Consider the following 17,456-nt stretch of genomic DNA (forward strand, 5'->3'; position numbering starts at 1 on the left):
GTATGACAAAAAGAAATACTGAGAAAAATACATTGTTCTTTTGGCTCAAATTGYTTCTTTGGGTAGAAAAATAACTAAAGAGAAAAAAATGTGCAATTTAATCAGTTTTCTGTATTTTCACCCAGAAACCATTATGTATATGTTCTTATAAATTACAGCAGGGCTTTCTTGTTCCAGAATGGTGACCTTCAGGAAACATGCCTTTTCTTTTTAGAGCCTAGATTTGTGTATGCTTAGGGATGAAAACATTCTGAGTTTGTCTCTGAACTGTGTTAGCAATTTGGTATGGACTTGRGCTCCCAGTTTCAGTTAAATAGTTTGGGAAAGCCTAGGTTGAAATTAATCAGCTAATTAGAACAAATCCAATTTGTCTCATCTTCCTTGCTATTCTAATACATTTTAGCTAGAGGTAGGAACATACCATTTTTCAGACTGTCCTAAGAATTGTTCCTGACTTTGAAAACACACTAAGAATACTTATCTTCTGCCAGTCTCAGTATGAGAACTAAAAACGTTCACACAGCTGGTGACCAGCCTTGACATCTCTGTAAGTAGCCTTCTGGCTGTGTCTTTTCTTGCTTCATTTGTCACAGGGGTTAGTGTGTAAATATGGGTGACCCGTGAAGGTGAAATCAGCACAGATTCTCTCAGGGCTGCGAATGGTAAAGGACAATGAAGAATGTTGTAAAATCCTACAAAGCCCAAAATTCTGTTGGGAAAACAGACTTCTGCAGTTCTGTTATTATCTACTAGCAAGCCATAAAAATCTTTTAGACAGGCAGGGGAGATGGTTTATAATATCAGAAGAGAAAGGGCAAGAGGAAATCCTTGACAAGGTAATAATTTCTGATTGTCTAATTACTAATGGCAATCAGAAAACAAAGCCAGAATGTGGCCAGGTGAAGAGATGGCCTAGAAACTGCTTAGGAAGTCCTCATGGAGCCCCACTGGTACTGAGCCAGACATTGAAGGGATAGCTGTGTATGAAGATAAGGCAATCATGGTGCATAATCAGCATGAGGTAGGTAGATTCAGTAGTGCATAAAAAATGTGAACAGGAAAGGTACCATGAAATTGCATTTCCAGTAGGGAGTTACTTAAGGATGAATCAGTAGCTCTTTTAGCCTGGAGAAGGGTATGATTATAGCTCCTATTAATAAGCAATAGCTGCATGGTTGACCTGAACCAAATTTAGTAAATCTGCCATATCCACAGCATGTCATGTTTACCAGAAGTCCGCAGCTGACACAGTGGCTATTCTGTAAATCTGACACATTTCCATGTGTTTGGCCTGTTGTACATTTGCTACCCTAATATGATGCACAAATATAACAGGCATTTCTAGATGCCCTGGAGTCTAGTTAAAAATAGTGTTGCAAATGAACTTGAAGATGGCTGGGACTCTTACAGCTTTGTACTGTTACTGGCACATTTCTATAGGAAAATAGCATGTCATGTAACAGACTGACTGCCACACTGTTAAAGCTTGCRTAGCCTGTGATTCTGTGATATCTCAACATTAGCTAGACATTTTTAAAAGCATGTAGCAGTTCTAGTTTTATAGATTCTTTTTAACTAGCACTGAGTTTTGTTTGGAGCATCATTAATTTCTAATAAAAATGAGAAATGATGAAGGATGCAGCATGGTAGCAGGAAAACCTGTAAGTACAGGTGCTGCTTGGTATCAGAGCATGTGTATGACCTTTTGGTGATACTGCTTTCCACATACTGGAAAGTAATGTGCTGTTAATGTAGACATTTCCTTATAAAACAGTAGATCCTTAAAAATAAATTTTAGGACTGCTTTACCTGATGAATAAGCTTTTCGTCCAAAGTATGTATTTTTTTTCCAGTTGTGGCAAAAGTGACTCTGAAGTAAGATCTAAGACTCTGGAAATCATCTGGAAGCATAGCTCAGTTCTAGTGATAAGTGTATAAAATTTGGAAAAAGTTACTGTGTATAATCTCAGCTATCCCTGGCTGCAATTATAATAATAATAAAATAGAACCTATGGACATGTGTGTGAATGAGAGAAGCTAGGATTCTGACTACATTCTGTCCATCCTCACTATGGCCACAGTCTCTCATTGTTGCAAGGTGATCTAAACAGTGATCTAAATGAAGAGGAAGACGTGGAAGACTTTTAAGCCTTGAATTCACAAGAAAACTACATATGCATTTATTATGTTCTATTTTCCCAGATAGACCCACATAATTTGTTTTCATCAAATGATTGTCACATATTTCTCCTCCAGGTTACCTCTTACTACTCAAAATTTTCCATTCCTCTTTGCCATAGTCTGCTGCGTAGGTTGCAACTATATTTTTAAGGAAAATAGTCTTCACCATCATTAATATTTGAGCTTGTTTACATGCCCAGTTTTAGGTATCTACATTAGCTAGCAGTTTTAATATGCTAGGCTTTCTCCAGCTTACTTCCATAATCAAATAGAGAATCAAGCACATGGTGTAGAGCCCCTGAATTGGGCTTCTGCTGCAGATTGCTTTCCAGATTCTGCCTCTGTCTTTCCCTTAAAGGAATAGTCAAACAGGAGATCAAGGAGCACTACCTCCCTAAATTAAGCATCGTTTAGCAACAGCAATTGCTATGCTTTTCTACATTTAAATGGGAACAAATACAGATGTCAGCATCAGCTAGCATGACTGACAAGTCATAGGGTTTAATAAGATAAATGTTTTAGTGATTGCATTACAGTGTTTACGTGCATCTACATTCTTCTGTTTTCATGTTGCAGCAGTTAATCTATGTGTAAAGGGCAGAATCAGAATGCATTAGAGACTTAAAAGTTGGTGGTTTGGGGTTTTGGGTTTTTGTTTTTTGTTTTTTGCTTCAATGACTTTAGTATCACTCTGTATGTGAAAGTAGAATCAAGTGCAACATGTTCCAGAAAATTGCCCCTGAACAATACCATGTAAATAGAATTGTTCTGTTCCAGTCATTAAATCTAATTAGGCTCCAGAAGAGGTGAATTTGGCCTCTCGAGGTAAATTATGTTATTCTATTAGGTATTTGCTTTACTTATACTGCAATACATGACTCTCCTTGCAAACAAAATGATCTCTTTTTTTATTATTATTATTTTTACTGTCTTTGAGTAAAATTACTGAAGTGAAATGCTATATTCAAAGCATTCATTTGAGATTTGACTGATGCAGATGATTCTGGTTTTACTGTGATTTCATTTCATATGGGATGCAGGTGGGAGAATATTCTAATTGTTCTTAATTTTAACTACTGGACCTGATCTTTGGTAAGGATTGTAGATTCAAAATTCTCTTTAATCTGCTTCTCTTCTGGCTGGCTATGACATGCCCACCCCCGTGTCAGTACTACTTACTGATATGCTACTGGTCTTACTACAGCTTTCATCAAAATAAGGATTCAAGTGTTTTGTGTAATTCAAGACTTGCCGCAGGTTTGATAAAAGGTGGGCGGTATGGGAGGGAGTCCTGTCATCTGGTGCATACCAGTAGGAGCAAGCATAACCTGAGCCTGAACACCTGATTCTAGGGTATACATCTTGGACTTCGTAGATAATATTTGAGTGATCTTCAATATGCTTTTCATATGAAGAGCAACTGTGGCTAAACAAAGGCATAATTATTCCCCTGGAATTATAAAGATGTTTTAAAATCAGAAATACTTGTTAAAGTAGAGATGCAAGTATCGTTTTTTTAATTTGTCTTTGTGCTCTAACGTATTCCTGTCTTCATAATAACATTGCAATTATTACTGAGTAACAGGGATTGCAGTCTTTGATCTTTTCCCTTGTTTTTCTAGGTTATTCAACAGAGAAATGAAGAGTGTGACCATATTCAATTTTTAATTGAAGAGAAAGAGTCTAAAGAAGAGGACTACTATGAAGACCTTGACAGATTTGAAGAAAATGGTACCCAAGAATCTCGCATCAGTCCCTATACTTTCTGCAAGGCTTTTCCTTTCCACATAATATTTGACAGAGATCTGGTGGTCACGCAGTGTGGTAATGCTATATACAGAGTCCTCCCACAGGTTAGATGATTCTCATACATGAATAGTCTTAAAGGGTCTTTATGCTAGGTGATGAATAGATTTATTTTAAAGATTAGTAAAGTAGTTTTAGAATTCTCTGTGTAAACAACTTTCTTAAGTGTGTGTTTGCTATATAGTGCTGCTCTTGTTTGAGAAAGCACTATGAAAACTAGCCCCTTTCTATGTCAGTTTTTTTCCCTATTAATACATTGTGATGTAATGTGAAAGAGACCAAGGAATAACCTTGAGCAGAAAATACCTGATCACCTACTCAACTGAGATGTTAGCTTGATTCTTGAATCTTTCTGGACTTGCCACTAGCCCATTCCAAGATATATATGCTATAAAAGTGACAGATAACTGTAGTGTGGTAAAGAGACATTCTGCAACTTAGCCCAGAGGTCAGGAAATGGAAGCACATACTGCTTGTATACTGTAGCAGCAGGTACTTAGTCTATATATATTACTTGAATATAACAAATGTTTGAAGACTTCTTAGCATTGCAGAACTGTCAGATGCAGTATAGCAGAAGAAACTSTATATGCTTTTGACCTGTGAATCAAAAGTATCAATATTAGCTAAGATGAGCCACAGTGACTGTGATACGTGTCCTTGTTTCCGACTGAGTGCAGTTAGTGCAATTTCCTCTGTTTTTTACACTAGAAAGTCTACTCAGAGGTCCACTTGGTGTCATAATTCTGTATTTTAATAGGATACCTCGGTCTTTGTCTGAAGGAACTGACAGAGTATTTCTAAAAGTAAGCAACAAGTAAAAGCAGTAATACAAGAGAAAAAAAGTAGGATGGTGAAAATATGAAATAATCTTTACAATTATGTAGGCTAGTATTGAACATATCATCATACCATGTTGCATCTGAATCACTGACATATTTTAAAATTAATTTTATTTTATCTCCATTTTTTCCTACTCATTTTCTTTCTGGGTTTTGCGGAAGGATTTGAAAGAAGAGCTTTGTAAGTAGCTCTTCAAGACTCTCCAGTGGCATTCACTGAACAGCTGTAACTATCGGCTTTCAGTAAAGGCTGTAGAATCCTTATTATCAGAGCTGATGCATAAGAGAACATGGCTTGTTATTGAAAGGGGAATTTGAGAAGGACATTTAAGAAGAAAACACTAAAAAGCATTTTTATTCTTTTTACTGTAAAGCTGGAACAGTTTGTTTCTCATTGATTATCTGTCAATCTAGTGCAATTTTATAATGTCATACTGCAGTTTAGAATTGTACTTGGAAATCAGTGTACTTTGGACGTGAAAACCTTAATTTAAAAACCCTGTGTTTTAATGGATAAATGTATAAAGTGTATGTTCTATTCTATTCAGTAATGTCATCTAAGCAAATTGAAAATAAGTACTCCATGTATATTTTTATTATATATGAAAAAATCCTTTGTTTCTTGTTTTATTGTTGTTTACATTTTAGCTACAGCCGGGAAATTGCAGCCTGTTGTCAGTTTTCTCCTTGGTTCGGCCTCATATTGATATTAGTTTCCATGGGATCCTCTCACATATCAATACCGTCTTTGTACTGAGGACCAAGGTAAGTAGAGAATATTTGCTTGGCTTTTCTATAAGTAACTATGCTTTGGAGAGATAGGAATACATGCTGAAAACTCAGAATTCTTCCAAGAAAATACCTTGCACAGTAGTAAGTTCAGTCCCTTTTGAGTTTTGAGCCCCAGAAAAATAAGGGATGTGAATTCATGTGTGGTARTGAGGTGGAATGCTTTATAGGAGTGGAGAACTGCATATCGTTCACATACCATCTCTGTAAAGGGCCACCCTTTTATATGGCTGGCATTGTATCAAAGTAAGCACAGAAGGGTAATTGCACTTTCTTATCCTTCATAGTGATATGGGAGACAAACAGGAGATGTGTCACTGTTTGGACCTGTACATTTATACACATTTCTGTGTCCTTTTCTCTAGAGGGCAAGAGAGGAGGCAAGCAGTATAAACCAGTGCAACATATAGAATAATACCTACTATGTAAAGGCACCTGTCTATAGAAAACTGTACCTGAGAGAGAGCAACAAGATTTCTTAGAGACACTCACCAGCACAGTTAGGACATGACGGAACAGGCAATCCTATTGTCAAACTATTGTGATGAAATCACACAGAAGAAAACAGGGGATAGTGAACATGAAGATAAAGAAAGATAGGATACTGCCTGAGGTAGCAAGTCACAATAAAATAAGGATTAAGTGGTACAATGATAAATAGTTTTTTTAATGTAGACTGTGCTTTKTAACTGTATTCCAGCATTCTGACTGCCTTCATAATGAAGACATTTGCATACATGGCCTGATGAGTAATACACATACCATTAGCCTTATATAGTGATTGTGATTTTTTCATTACCAGGAAGGGCTGTTGGATGTAGAAAAGCTAGAGTGTGAAGATGAACTGACTGGCACAGAAATCAGCTGCTTACGCCTGAAAGGTCAAATGATATACTTGCCAGAAGCAGACAGCATTCTTTTTCTTTGCTCACCAAGGTACTTTAAGCTATAAAAGTTCTGTCATGCTGCCTTCAGTTTTTTTGTGATTGCACATCAGTGCAGTTAAGAATACTTAAAAAGGTAGGACTGCAGAGATTAATTGGCTCAAACATTGATCCCAGTGACTTTGATGGATTTGTATTAAAAGCAAGAGGAATATTTAAACATTAGAACTATTAAACAAAACTACTGCAGTAGTTTCGATGCAGTACCGTGGAGATGTTTATAAAGAAGTGGTTGGAATGGAGGATTGAATGGAAGGCTTCTTTAAGTAGCAGCCTGTTGAACTAACACACGGGATTTCACAGTTACAATATATTGATCTCCTATGTAGAAAAAGAATAGAGAGTGGCGGAAGGCAGAAATGGAAGAGTACCTTAACATCATCTTGCTTTCATTTGGGTACTGAGGCATGCGTGTTTCATATGTTCATAAAATTCATCGGGGGAAATTCTATATTCATATGCAAAAATTAAGAGCTATGTGTTRGCACAGATGAACACAAATAAGATATTTCATATTTCGATTTGTACAGCGTATCTGATGATTAGAAGCATAATATTTTCACACTTAGTCTCTGCTGTTGATCTGAGTTTTAAATGTTCCTTAAGTAAGTTTGATTGCACCCAGGCTCTGTATATATTGTAATAGATTACTCCATATTACAGCGTGATGAACTTGGATGATTTAACCAGAAGAGGTTTATATCTGAGTGATATTCCATTGCATGATGCTACCCGTGATCTGGTTCTTTTGGGAGAGCAGTTCAGAGAGGAATATAAGCTGACTCAAGAACTTGAGATTCTCACTGACAGACTGCAGCACACACTACGGGCACTGGAAGATGAGAAGAAGAAGACAGACACGTGAGAACCAACTGTTTGAATTATTTATAGCCAAGTTCCTCAAAAAAATATACAACTATAAAGGGAAGTAATCCTTTTTTGTTTTGCAAATGACCTAAAACGGTAGTGTTTCAAACATTATTCTTCCATGCCATCTGTGTACCCAGGTGAATTTGATGATTGTGCAAATGTTACTATTTGACAGAGATCTGTAAACCACCTATAGACCACATATTCTGTCTTTATGACTGTTGTAATCACAGATTAACAAAACAGAAAAACATTGCTTTGAGGACCAGTAGCCAGGACCAACACACAAATAGTGATGCTTCAGAAATTCTTTTATAGTTTGGACTGGGCCCTTCAGGTCCCGAAGAGAGACTAATGGAACAGGCCAATAGAAAATGAACTGATGAAAAAAAACAGCATGTAATTTTATGAAAAATTAATTATAAAAATGCAAAAATGGCAGAAAGAATAAACAGTTTACTGTCTTATAACCCTCAAAAATAGTATAAGTTTTGTCATAGACCAAACCTGTGAATTTGATTTATAGCTCCCTATAAAAATCGATTTTATAGTTGTACAGTAGTGAACTTGCTGAGAAAAAAAAAAAAAAGAAAGAAAGAAAAGCGACTAATGAGAGCTTGTCCAGGAGGCTACCCACATGATGCTTTTAGAATTTGTGAAGCATTCAGAGATCTTCAGCTTGCCTATGCAGCTGTGTAAGAACGGAAAATGTACTATGTGATAAAGAGTTGACAGAATCCACATGAGAGTAGAGTGCAGCTTTGTATGTGTGATTTAGATTTTATTTGCAAGTGTTAGTCATATGGATTATTAATTGAATTGGAAAAAATGCATTAAATCTTAACATCCTCAACAGAAGAGGAAATGTTTAGCAATTCAGGAGGGGTTACAGGTAGAGAACTGTGCTGTCTCTTCAGGTTCCGTTTTGCAGCTTTTATGGTTCTGTGAGCAAAACCAGGTTATATTAGTTGACAATGTGGCAGAAATGCTTAAGCAAAAATAATCCAAGGCACTATTAATGTATTGTATCAGAAGATTTAATAATATATATTTCTGTAATAGGTAAGTTAGACATATCAATGTGTTTGAAATGTCATGGCTTTAGGCATACGGATGTAGCTCAGCTCTTGTTTCCCAAATACTTCAGTAGAAACTCTTTTGAGTATCAAGAGTATTAATAACTCTTGAATGATGCTAGTATGCTATAAACCCTATGGGAGTTACTAACTTAATATTTCAAGAGTGTTTTTGTAAAAACCTTTCTCCACATGCTTTCTCTTCTGCTTATCCCTTTCTTTTCTTAAATATCTAGATTACTGTACTCTGTTCTACCACCATCAGTGGCAAATGAGTTGAGGCACAAGCGCCCTGTTCCAGCTAAGCGATATGACAATGTCACCATTCTGTTTAGTGGTATTGTTGGGTTCAATACCTTTTGTAGTAAACATGCCTCTGGAGAGGGAGCAATGAAGATTGTTAATCTTTTAAATGATCTTTACACAAGATTTGATATTCTGACTGATTCACGAAGGAATCCATTTGTTTATAAGGTAAACAGAAGATTTTTAAATAATTTAACCTGTGACTTTTCAATAATTTATTATCATGTCGCTCTAGTCCATCTTTTGAGCTTTGTCCTTTTTAGAAAGCAATAAAACTAGCTATATTCTCAGTCTTTGACAAAAACTCACATTAATTGTTTGTTTTATCAAAATATTGGTCAGTGGTTTTCTTTTTAAAAATAAAGATATTCTAAATTTGTAAAATCCTTGTTATCAAATGTAGTGTGTAACTTGGGTATATTTTCAGAGCCAGGAATTACAAGCCCTTTTTAATMACAAATCCTGTGATTATTTACACCTTGAAAGCTCTGTTCTTAACATTTTTTTTTATCCTGTAATGTGCTATGAGAAAGGAAATATTTGAACTGCATTATCTGATACTCAATATCTAAAGAAAATTGTTGTTTATCTTAAGTGTTYGAGATATTAGTCAGTTACTCCAATGTGAACTTCATTCTTTCACTATTTCATAGTGAATGAAATTCACTAGGAATGAAGTGTAGTTGCAGATATGTCGACAGCAAAGCAGAAACTATATCACATACATATGTGCATGTATATGCATGTGTGTTCATGTGTGTAAAATTGATTCCTAGCTTTTACTAAGAATCAGTTTTATGTCCTGAACCAAGTGAATTAAGGCTGTGAGTCAACAATACAAAAATAGAGCTCAATATCCACAGAAATTGAAAGACCCTGAAAGACTCTCAAAAGAGTTTGGGTAATTTTAGTGTCATTTTGATTTGTTACGTTCTTGGCATACAATAAATTCTTTTCAGTAATGAACAGAGATGGGGGAAATAGGATGATCTGAATGAAAGTGAAGAGGAACAGTTTGAAAGGACAAGCAGTCCTGAAGATAACAGTACATCTATTCTAGCACTCTGAAGCACAAAATAATAAGGTAATTGAAAAATGTATGTCTTGATAGGTGGAAACAGTTGGAGACAAGTATATGACAGTGAGTGGTCTTCCAGAGCCTTGCATTCATCATGCAAGATCTATCTGCCACCTGGCATTGGATATGATGGAAATAGCAGGGCAAGTTCAAGTAGATGGTGAACCTGTACAGGTTAGTACATGTGAGCTTGAATGAAGAACTCATTCTTTGATATAACGATAGTGCTTTGGAATATGATAATGCTAAAGCCCTAGTCTGCGTAAGCTTTGTTATTGCTAGATTTAGACGGATCTGTACACATAATATGAAGAGTCACATGCAGTCTCTCAGACCTTGGAAGCTGATTATTTTGCCTAACCTTTTAAAGGACTAAACTTGGTCCATATCACATATGTTTGTTTTTTAGTCATTTCTGTAAAAATCCCCTCTGCACATCAAATAGGAGTTGGGTCTCCTTCATCTCAGTGAACAGAACAATAGTATTTCTTCCTTGACATTTTGATCATGCTTCGGGTCCTCATGTCAGCATGTGAAAATACTTCGTTAAAAAGAAAAGTACAGTTCCATAGGAATTTATGGCAATGATTAGTGGCAACTGTATGTTAGTGGAAGTTCAGTCATTGTGATATTTTATGAAGATGTTATGGCATTAATCCAGAAGGGGAGAGGTTGTATTGACCTGTCCTGCTCTAACGACACTGAGGGCGAATTAAGTAACATGTATGATGCGTACCTCTATTTACATGAATGACGTTGTTCTTCTAAACACCTGGTCTGTGTATATCACTTTGTCAGTGGGCAAAGAAGTGAGGTTTGATATGGGKCTTTGCAGTAACTGGGATGTACTGTAAGAACAAGCATGTCAAAACCCCTGTCCTACATATTCGACACATACAGACTATGAATGTTTGAACTTTAAACTTTTTCTTTCTGTGTATGCAATAGCAGCATCGCGTGATGCACGTCAGGCAAAAAAATAGCAAGGTTTGTTGTTCCGTGTGAGAGTCAGGACTGTGACACTACATAACAAACCATAACACAAAAATACAAAATGAAGGCTTTGAAGAAGCAGAACTGGTGAACTTTAATTAAACTGGTGGATAGAAACTACGTAATACCTGTATGTAGTCAGAAATGGCAAATCAGTTATGTTGATTTTTGAGTATTCAAATTTTATTTTTTGTCTCTAAAGATAACAATAGGAATCCATACTGGTGAGGTGGTCACAGGTGTCATAGGCCAAAGGATGCCACGTTACTGTCTCTTTGGAAATACYGTCAATCTAACAAGCAGAACAGAAACTACTGGAGAAAAGGGGAAGATCAACATCTCTGAGTATACTTATCGGTGAGTGGTTCAGTATCTTTTATTGATGTTGAGATTTTAAAAGAAGGCACTTCATCAGTATGATGTCAGTGTAAGTGTCTTTAGAGGTGGTAGTGACGGTACCCCATCAGCACATTATTTAAATACAAGTTCTTATGAAATAAGATGGCTGGCTGCATTATGATAGGCATCTGAAGCATGTTTAATATTTTATACACTGCATGCATGCATAGTAAATACATTTACATGCTTTCTCTTTCAATTTCAGGTGTCTAATGACACCAGAAAATTCAGATCCTCAGTTCCACCTGGAGTACAGAGGTCCAGTGTCTATGAAGGGTAAAAAAGAACCAATGCAGGTTTGGTTTTTGTCCAGAAAGAGTACAGAGACAGAGGTATGACTAACCAAGGTGTAATTTTTTTTTTTGAAAACAAGGCGTAAATACCACAAGTTTAATCTAAACCACTGAGATCCATTTGCCTTTGCAAAACTAAATCTTCACTAGAAGAACCATTTTGTACAACATTGTTTCATTAGTGCACTTACTATCTTTACAGCAGATTGAAATCCTTGATTATTTGTTTCTGGAGTTTGTACAGTACCTGAAAGAATACTTTTTGTATTTTAAAAAGTTGTTGAGCAAATGCCAAGTGTTTAAATATTTATATCTCTATATTCTTACAAATTTCTCCACTGTACTAGATTTTGCAATATAATGTCCATTTCTGTTCAGCTGACATGTTTGGTTATTACCACTTGAAAAGTTACCATTGGCTTTCTTGCAGTGAGAATAAATGTATCTCCCAATATTTAGGCAACATTGCAGCAACTACTTGCAACCAGGTTTCCTCCTGATGTGCGTGTTTCTTATCCCCAAATGAATATGCTTGCTCAGAAATTGTTGCGTGATAGAGGTCCTAGTTCAGAAATACACAATGACATACTAAATGGCATACTAACCTAAATTCTCTTCTCAAAAACACATAGGGTAAAGTATTTTCAAAGGTTAAGAAGCTTATATCTCAGTTTCAGAAGCTTGGGCACTTAGTAACCTAAATCTCACCAGAAGTCAATGAGATTTATATTCAAAGTACACTACAAATTTGGATATGTAATGTAGTTACTCTGTACCAGATAATTTAAGCAGATGCGTACATATTAGCTATTGCAGACAGGAAGGAAAGAGTAAAAGTAGTTCACATAGCTTGAATTTTATCTTGAATTCATACAAAAAGAGAGATACTTAGGATAATGCATTTTTTATTTTTAAAATACACTTGATTAAAATAATATAATTCATTAGTTACCATGGCTCAGCTAATGCCTGATRAATCTTTTAAGTCACAAGAAATGATTTATGCATCTAAATTCTCACATGCCTCTGAAAATTAAGTTTAGGCTATTAAACCACTTAGGCTCTTTAGAAAATGTAGATTGCATTTATTACCACCGGTACCCAAGTATAAGAATGCTGACTTTTTAATGGTAACCTGCAATATTAAACTTCAGGGGAGAATCTGTACTTTAACTCAGCTGAATTCTGCATTTTAGTATATGTTATTTGTATTAATAATCTGGGTGCCATTTTTCATAGTCCTTTGTAATTTTATTTTGCATCAGCTGCAAGATTATGGTTTCGCATGGCTGCCATTCTTTAAATGTACGGTTGTATTTAAACCGTATTTCAGTGAGAAACCTTTGACTGACTTCTGCATTATAAATTATATTCTATGATCTATAGCGGGGCACTTTGTAATTTTAAATGTAAAACTTCAGAGGTCTATTCAGTCAGGTGGGTATTTTCCTTGCTCCATCCTCAGACCTGCTTAATGTGAAATTAGGTTTCAGATAGTTTAGTATTTTAAATATAGCAGTTTTGTTTTAGAGCTCTTATAGAATTGTTGGTTTTGTTAATCCTCACAGCGGCCCTGAGAAGTACTTGGTGGTATTACTGCTTAATAAGCCAGCTTCGTGTAGGGGGACATAGAGGCAGAAACATAGAAGAAAGTACTGTCAGACCAATTTTTAGAAGCACTTAAAAATCACAGTTCAATCACACTCAAAAGTCTCAAACCAGTTCCTCAATAATTTGATGTAATTTATTTTTGTTAATTCCTAAATTCAGATATACATATAATTCAGATATACATGGAGGGACTTCTCCCATCTCCCAGCTGCCTACTTCATATAGTAGTGTATTTGTGAGAAGAAGAGGCTAGAATACATTCATTTGGTAATAAGACTGATGATCATTTTGCCAGAGGTGATTTTGAAAGCTGAAAGAAGATAATCCTGTAGAGATCTCTTCATTCCTTTTCACTCCCTGCACGATTTCATTTGTCTATGCACAAGAAGTTGCACTGAGCTTTACTCTAAGATTTTCTAAGTTGATTGCAGTTTCTCTTAGTCTTATGAAGGTACTTTTCACATTATTTCTGGCACTGAATAGTCTGTACATAATACTTGTAATCCACAAACAAAAAATCACGTAACCAAATTTTTACATTTGATTACCTTATAGTAATAACTTTGCTTTACGCAGAGGTTTAGTCTTGGTTACTTTTAATATGCTTATTCTCTTCTTCAGGGAATGTGTGGGAGTTGATACATTTCTTCATAAAGCATACAAAAGAAATGTGTATGCTAACAATGATCTATATTATTATTATTTACTGATAATAGATGCATATTGTTAAATGTATTTTGTAACTGCATTGATCCACCATGTTGTTGCTAAAGAAGTTGCTTCAGAGAAATTCCCTCACTTTTCAAATTTTACTTGCATGCACTCAAGGAAACAAAGCAAGATGCTTTCTGAGCTGGGGGAAGAGGAAGAGGACGCTGAATAGGGTGCATTACTGTCTCCAAATAGCGGGTCAGGCACTAAGATTGTTGTGGATATTGTTACTTGTTACTTCACTGTGTGTCTCCCATTGCCCTGTGCAATATGATTGTCTTTTGCCCCAATCCTGAAATCGTATTCACCATTTTCCTCCAGGGTGTCTTGCTGATTTTGTCCCCCCCCCCTTTTTTTTTTTTTTTTTTTTTTGTGTGTGTGTGTGTGTTGTTTGATCTCTACAGTGAGCATGTATTTGAGGCTTCTTTTTGTATGTCTGCGCATGTGTCAGTCATGTGGCCCTTCTTACCACTAGATAATAGGAAATACCATTTTGTAATATGCTTGCCACAGCTGAGCACTTCAGTCTAATGCTTCACATATGAGCTCTTCATCTTTACTTCTACAGTGTAATAGTTGTRTGAATCAGTGACATTTTTGGAAAGATAAGCATTTCAATTGTTGGGCAGAACGATGATCCCAAAAAACTAAAATTTTTCATAATATATAAAGCATCATTCTGAAAACTATAGTATAAATGTTGTCTATCAGATTTTTTTTCTGCTATTGTAATGCTTTCCATTCATCCTGTGAATAACACTTGATGCAGTGTATTAATTCCTGGTCAGAACAAGGTGCCTCTTTTGAGGTCAACCTGTTTTTTCCCTTTGTCAACACTAGGTATACATTTTCTATATTAAAAGGAAGCACTTTTTTGTCTGATATTGCCATTTGAAGCATGTGCCAATGTATTTTTACTGAAACACTATTCACTTGCAATGTATTTCTCATGGATTTATATTAACTAAATTAAGTAACCTTATTAATAATAGATTGCTGGGCAATTTTAGACCACCTGTAATCGTTTGATTCTTTTCTGATAGAGCCTCCAGAATTGAAAGACATATTGCTGGGACATGGTTGTCATGGTTGCCTTTTGTTTTGGTGTCTCTAATTTTCAGAAATGATCTTATTTCATTCATTGGAAGGATCTGGTAATACTCTAGACAGTGCATCATAATCAAGGGATGCAAGGCTTATGAGGGGACTGAGTATCTTTTATTTGACCAACTGATTCAGTTGGTGAAAGCGGACAAGGTTTCAGACATACAGACCTTCCATAGCTTCAGTGTACAGTGCATTTTTGTGCAAATAATATCCATTCTTATCTGACTGATATTTTCTGAATATTTGCATTATAAAATAGGACAGTGCAATTACTTTTGTGTAAAAATATTGTCTATATCTAGTATATCTTACCAGCACAAAATATATATGTATAAATGTTTCATGTTAATGTGCAAAAGAAGTTGCAATAAATTATTTTTTCCACTGACTTTCAGAAATTTGGGGATTTTCTTCTCAATAAAAGTTACATTTAAGTGTTGCATTTCATACAAAACAAATATATTCTCCTTCATTATAAAATGAGTTACAATTTAAGTAATTTCATGAGTCATTGCTCCAATGTGTGTGTGCCTGTCCAAGAGCAGCCTCTGTTCAGGTTAGCAGATCAACTCCTCGAATTGAAGCAGTGTTCAAAATATAGGTTAACATCCCCAAAATAGTAGAAAAAGCATATATGGTATTACCTTTAAAATATTTGAATCATATTTGAGAAATATGATTATTAGCCATCCACTTTGAGTAAGCTGTACATCACCCAGCAAAACTTCAGGAATGGAAAATGGAGAGGAAAAGTCGCATACGTTTCTTTCCAGCTTCTCAACAGGAACATGTCAGCACTCTGTGAGAGATGGCCCTGACTCTAATGGATACACAACAGCAATTTGCACTTAAAGTTGATCAAACTTACCGAAATTTTAATGGTGATCCCTCARAAATGTGGGATTTGTGACATCTATCTGCACTTGTGCACATACTTGAAGGATTTGAAGTAACTAAAGTTTGTGTATTACACTTCAAGCTCATGGAATATGGCATTCCAGAAAGAACTTAAATAGTGCTCAAAGTTTATATTTTACCTGCCTATTTCAAAGATTTAAAGGTCCTGTTAAGATACTCTGTAGCATAACTAGTTTCTTGAAGTATTAGAATAATAGTCCATATATTGCATTCATATAAGTGCTTTTTTTTTCCTTAAGGAAACATCTACAATTTAAGTACATAATCACTTTGGTACTAAAACTGGTTGTCTTTTAACTGCACTGCTCAGCTACTGGAATTTTTCTTTGATTAAATACTACTCTTAGAGAACAACTAGAAACTTCTGCAGGTAATTAATTCTTTTGTATGTGCTCTATTGCTTCTTGTATTTAACTATAGTAATTTAGTTTTTCAATAGAGGCTCTCTAGTTAAAACATGAGGCAAATTAATTACCAAAATCTGTTTCAGAGGCATTTACACATTTGTGTGTGTGTGGAGGAGGGAAGAACAAGTTTAGAACAAGGAGAAGAAAAGGGAAAGCAGGAATGAAATTGCAAATGGTAGAATGCTTAGCTGTTTGTAGTCTTCTGGATCAAATGCTTCCCTTTGCATTCAGATATGTAAAGGAACTTGGGTTTGTGTGATGGTGTTTGCTATGACTGGCCACGGAGGGGATTCTGTTACTCTACTGCTGTCTTGCAATTGGCTTCCATAATGCACATCTGCCTAGGCTGTTATTCGGTAGATAGAGGTTATAATGGGAGTTACTGAATCTCAGAACTCCTGAAAATTAGATCTATCAGAGATATCTCAAATTATCCTTACAGAAGGACTTCCTACAATCAATATGTTCTTTGGAAAAAGTTAGCTTAAGTACTGTGTTCATCCAACACAAAGTTTATATGAAACAAATACTAGTACTTCTTGGCTAACACAGAAACAAAATTTGTATTACGGGACTTCAGAAACAGCAATAGGGCTCTCATTGGCTTTAATAAATTTTAAAGCTGGCTTATTAAGCACATATTGTCAATGCTTAAAAGTTACGTTATAAAGACTTTCACAATCAATGAGGCTATCTGATAACATGGCCCATTTTTGTAGATGATGTTGATCTTTTCAGTGACCATCCCCGTGTGGGTTCCCATCAAAACCTGATTTTTTAATTAGATGGGAAGGCAAGTATTATTACTATATTCACTTTTTAATCATCAGTCCACTTCTCATAGGCTCTGTTGCGATATTACATGTCATAAGCTTTCTGCAGTTTATTTATGCTTATGTGCAATATGGTACAAACTGTACAGTGAATCCTCAATAGAAACAAACTCTGGGAACATAACTTCATGTTTAGTAACTGAGGAGGAAAGCAGACAGAATAATAAACAGTGGATGAGATGGTCATCTGGGTATGTTCACAGTATTATCACAATAGTTATTGTATTTTTTACTTACAAAAAGAAGTAAAAACACTGCACTACTGTGGTTAGAGAAATAAAAAGATATTATG

The 17,456-nt window shown here is 35.5% G+C and overlaps 1 protein-coding gene across 1 annotated transcript in view; it reads left to right on the forward strand.

Annotated features, from left to right (window-relative positions):
* The window catches only part of GUCY1B1 (guanylate cyclase 1 soluble subunit beta 1), a 42,374-nt gene extending 26,980 nt beyond the window's left edge, over positions 1 to 15,394 (forward strand). Inside the window, exons 5-13 of the mRNA XM_085300676.1 lie at positions 3,804 to 4,034; positions 5,478 to 5,594; positions 6,421 to 6,554; positions 7,226 to 7,423; positions 8,745 to 8,982; positions 9,926 to 10,066; positions 11,088 to 11,242; positions 11,490 to 11,616; positions 14,017 to 15,394. Of these exons, the coding sequence (XP_085156802.1) occupies positions 3,804 to 4,034; positions 5,478 to 5,594; positions 6,421 to 6,554; positions 7,226 to 7,423; positions 8,745 to 8,982; positions 9,926 to 10,066; positions 11,088 to 11,242; positions 11,490 to 11,616; positions 14,017 to 14,040 (1,365 nt within the window). The 3' untranslated portion in view covers positions 14,041 to 15,394. The remainder of the gene's footprint in view (positions 1 to 3,803; positions 4,035 to 5,477; positions 5,595 to 6,420; positions 6,555 to 7,225; positions 7,424 to 8,744; positions 8,983 to 9,925; positions 10,067 to 11,087; positions 11,243 to 11,489; positions 11,617 to 14,016) is intronic.
* The last annotated feature ends 2,062 nt before the right edge of the window (positions 15,395 to 17,456 follow it).

Source organism: Rhea americana, unplaced genomic scaffold (genome assembly GCF_003343005.1).
Source record: "Rhea americana isolate MKP2758 unplaced genomic scaffold, rheAme1 scaffold_167, whole genome shotgun sequence".
NCBI lineage: Eukaryota > Metazoa > Chordata > Aves > Rheiformes > Rheidae > Rhea > Rhea americana.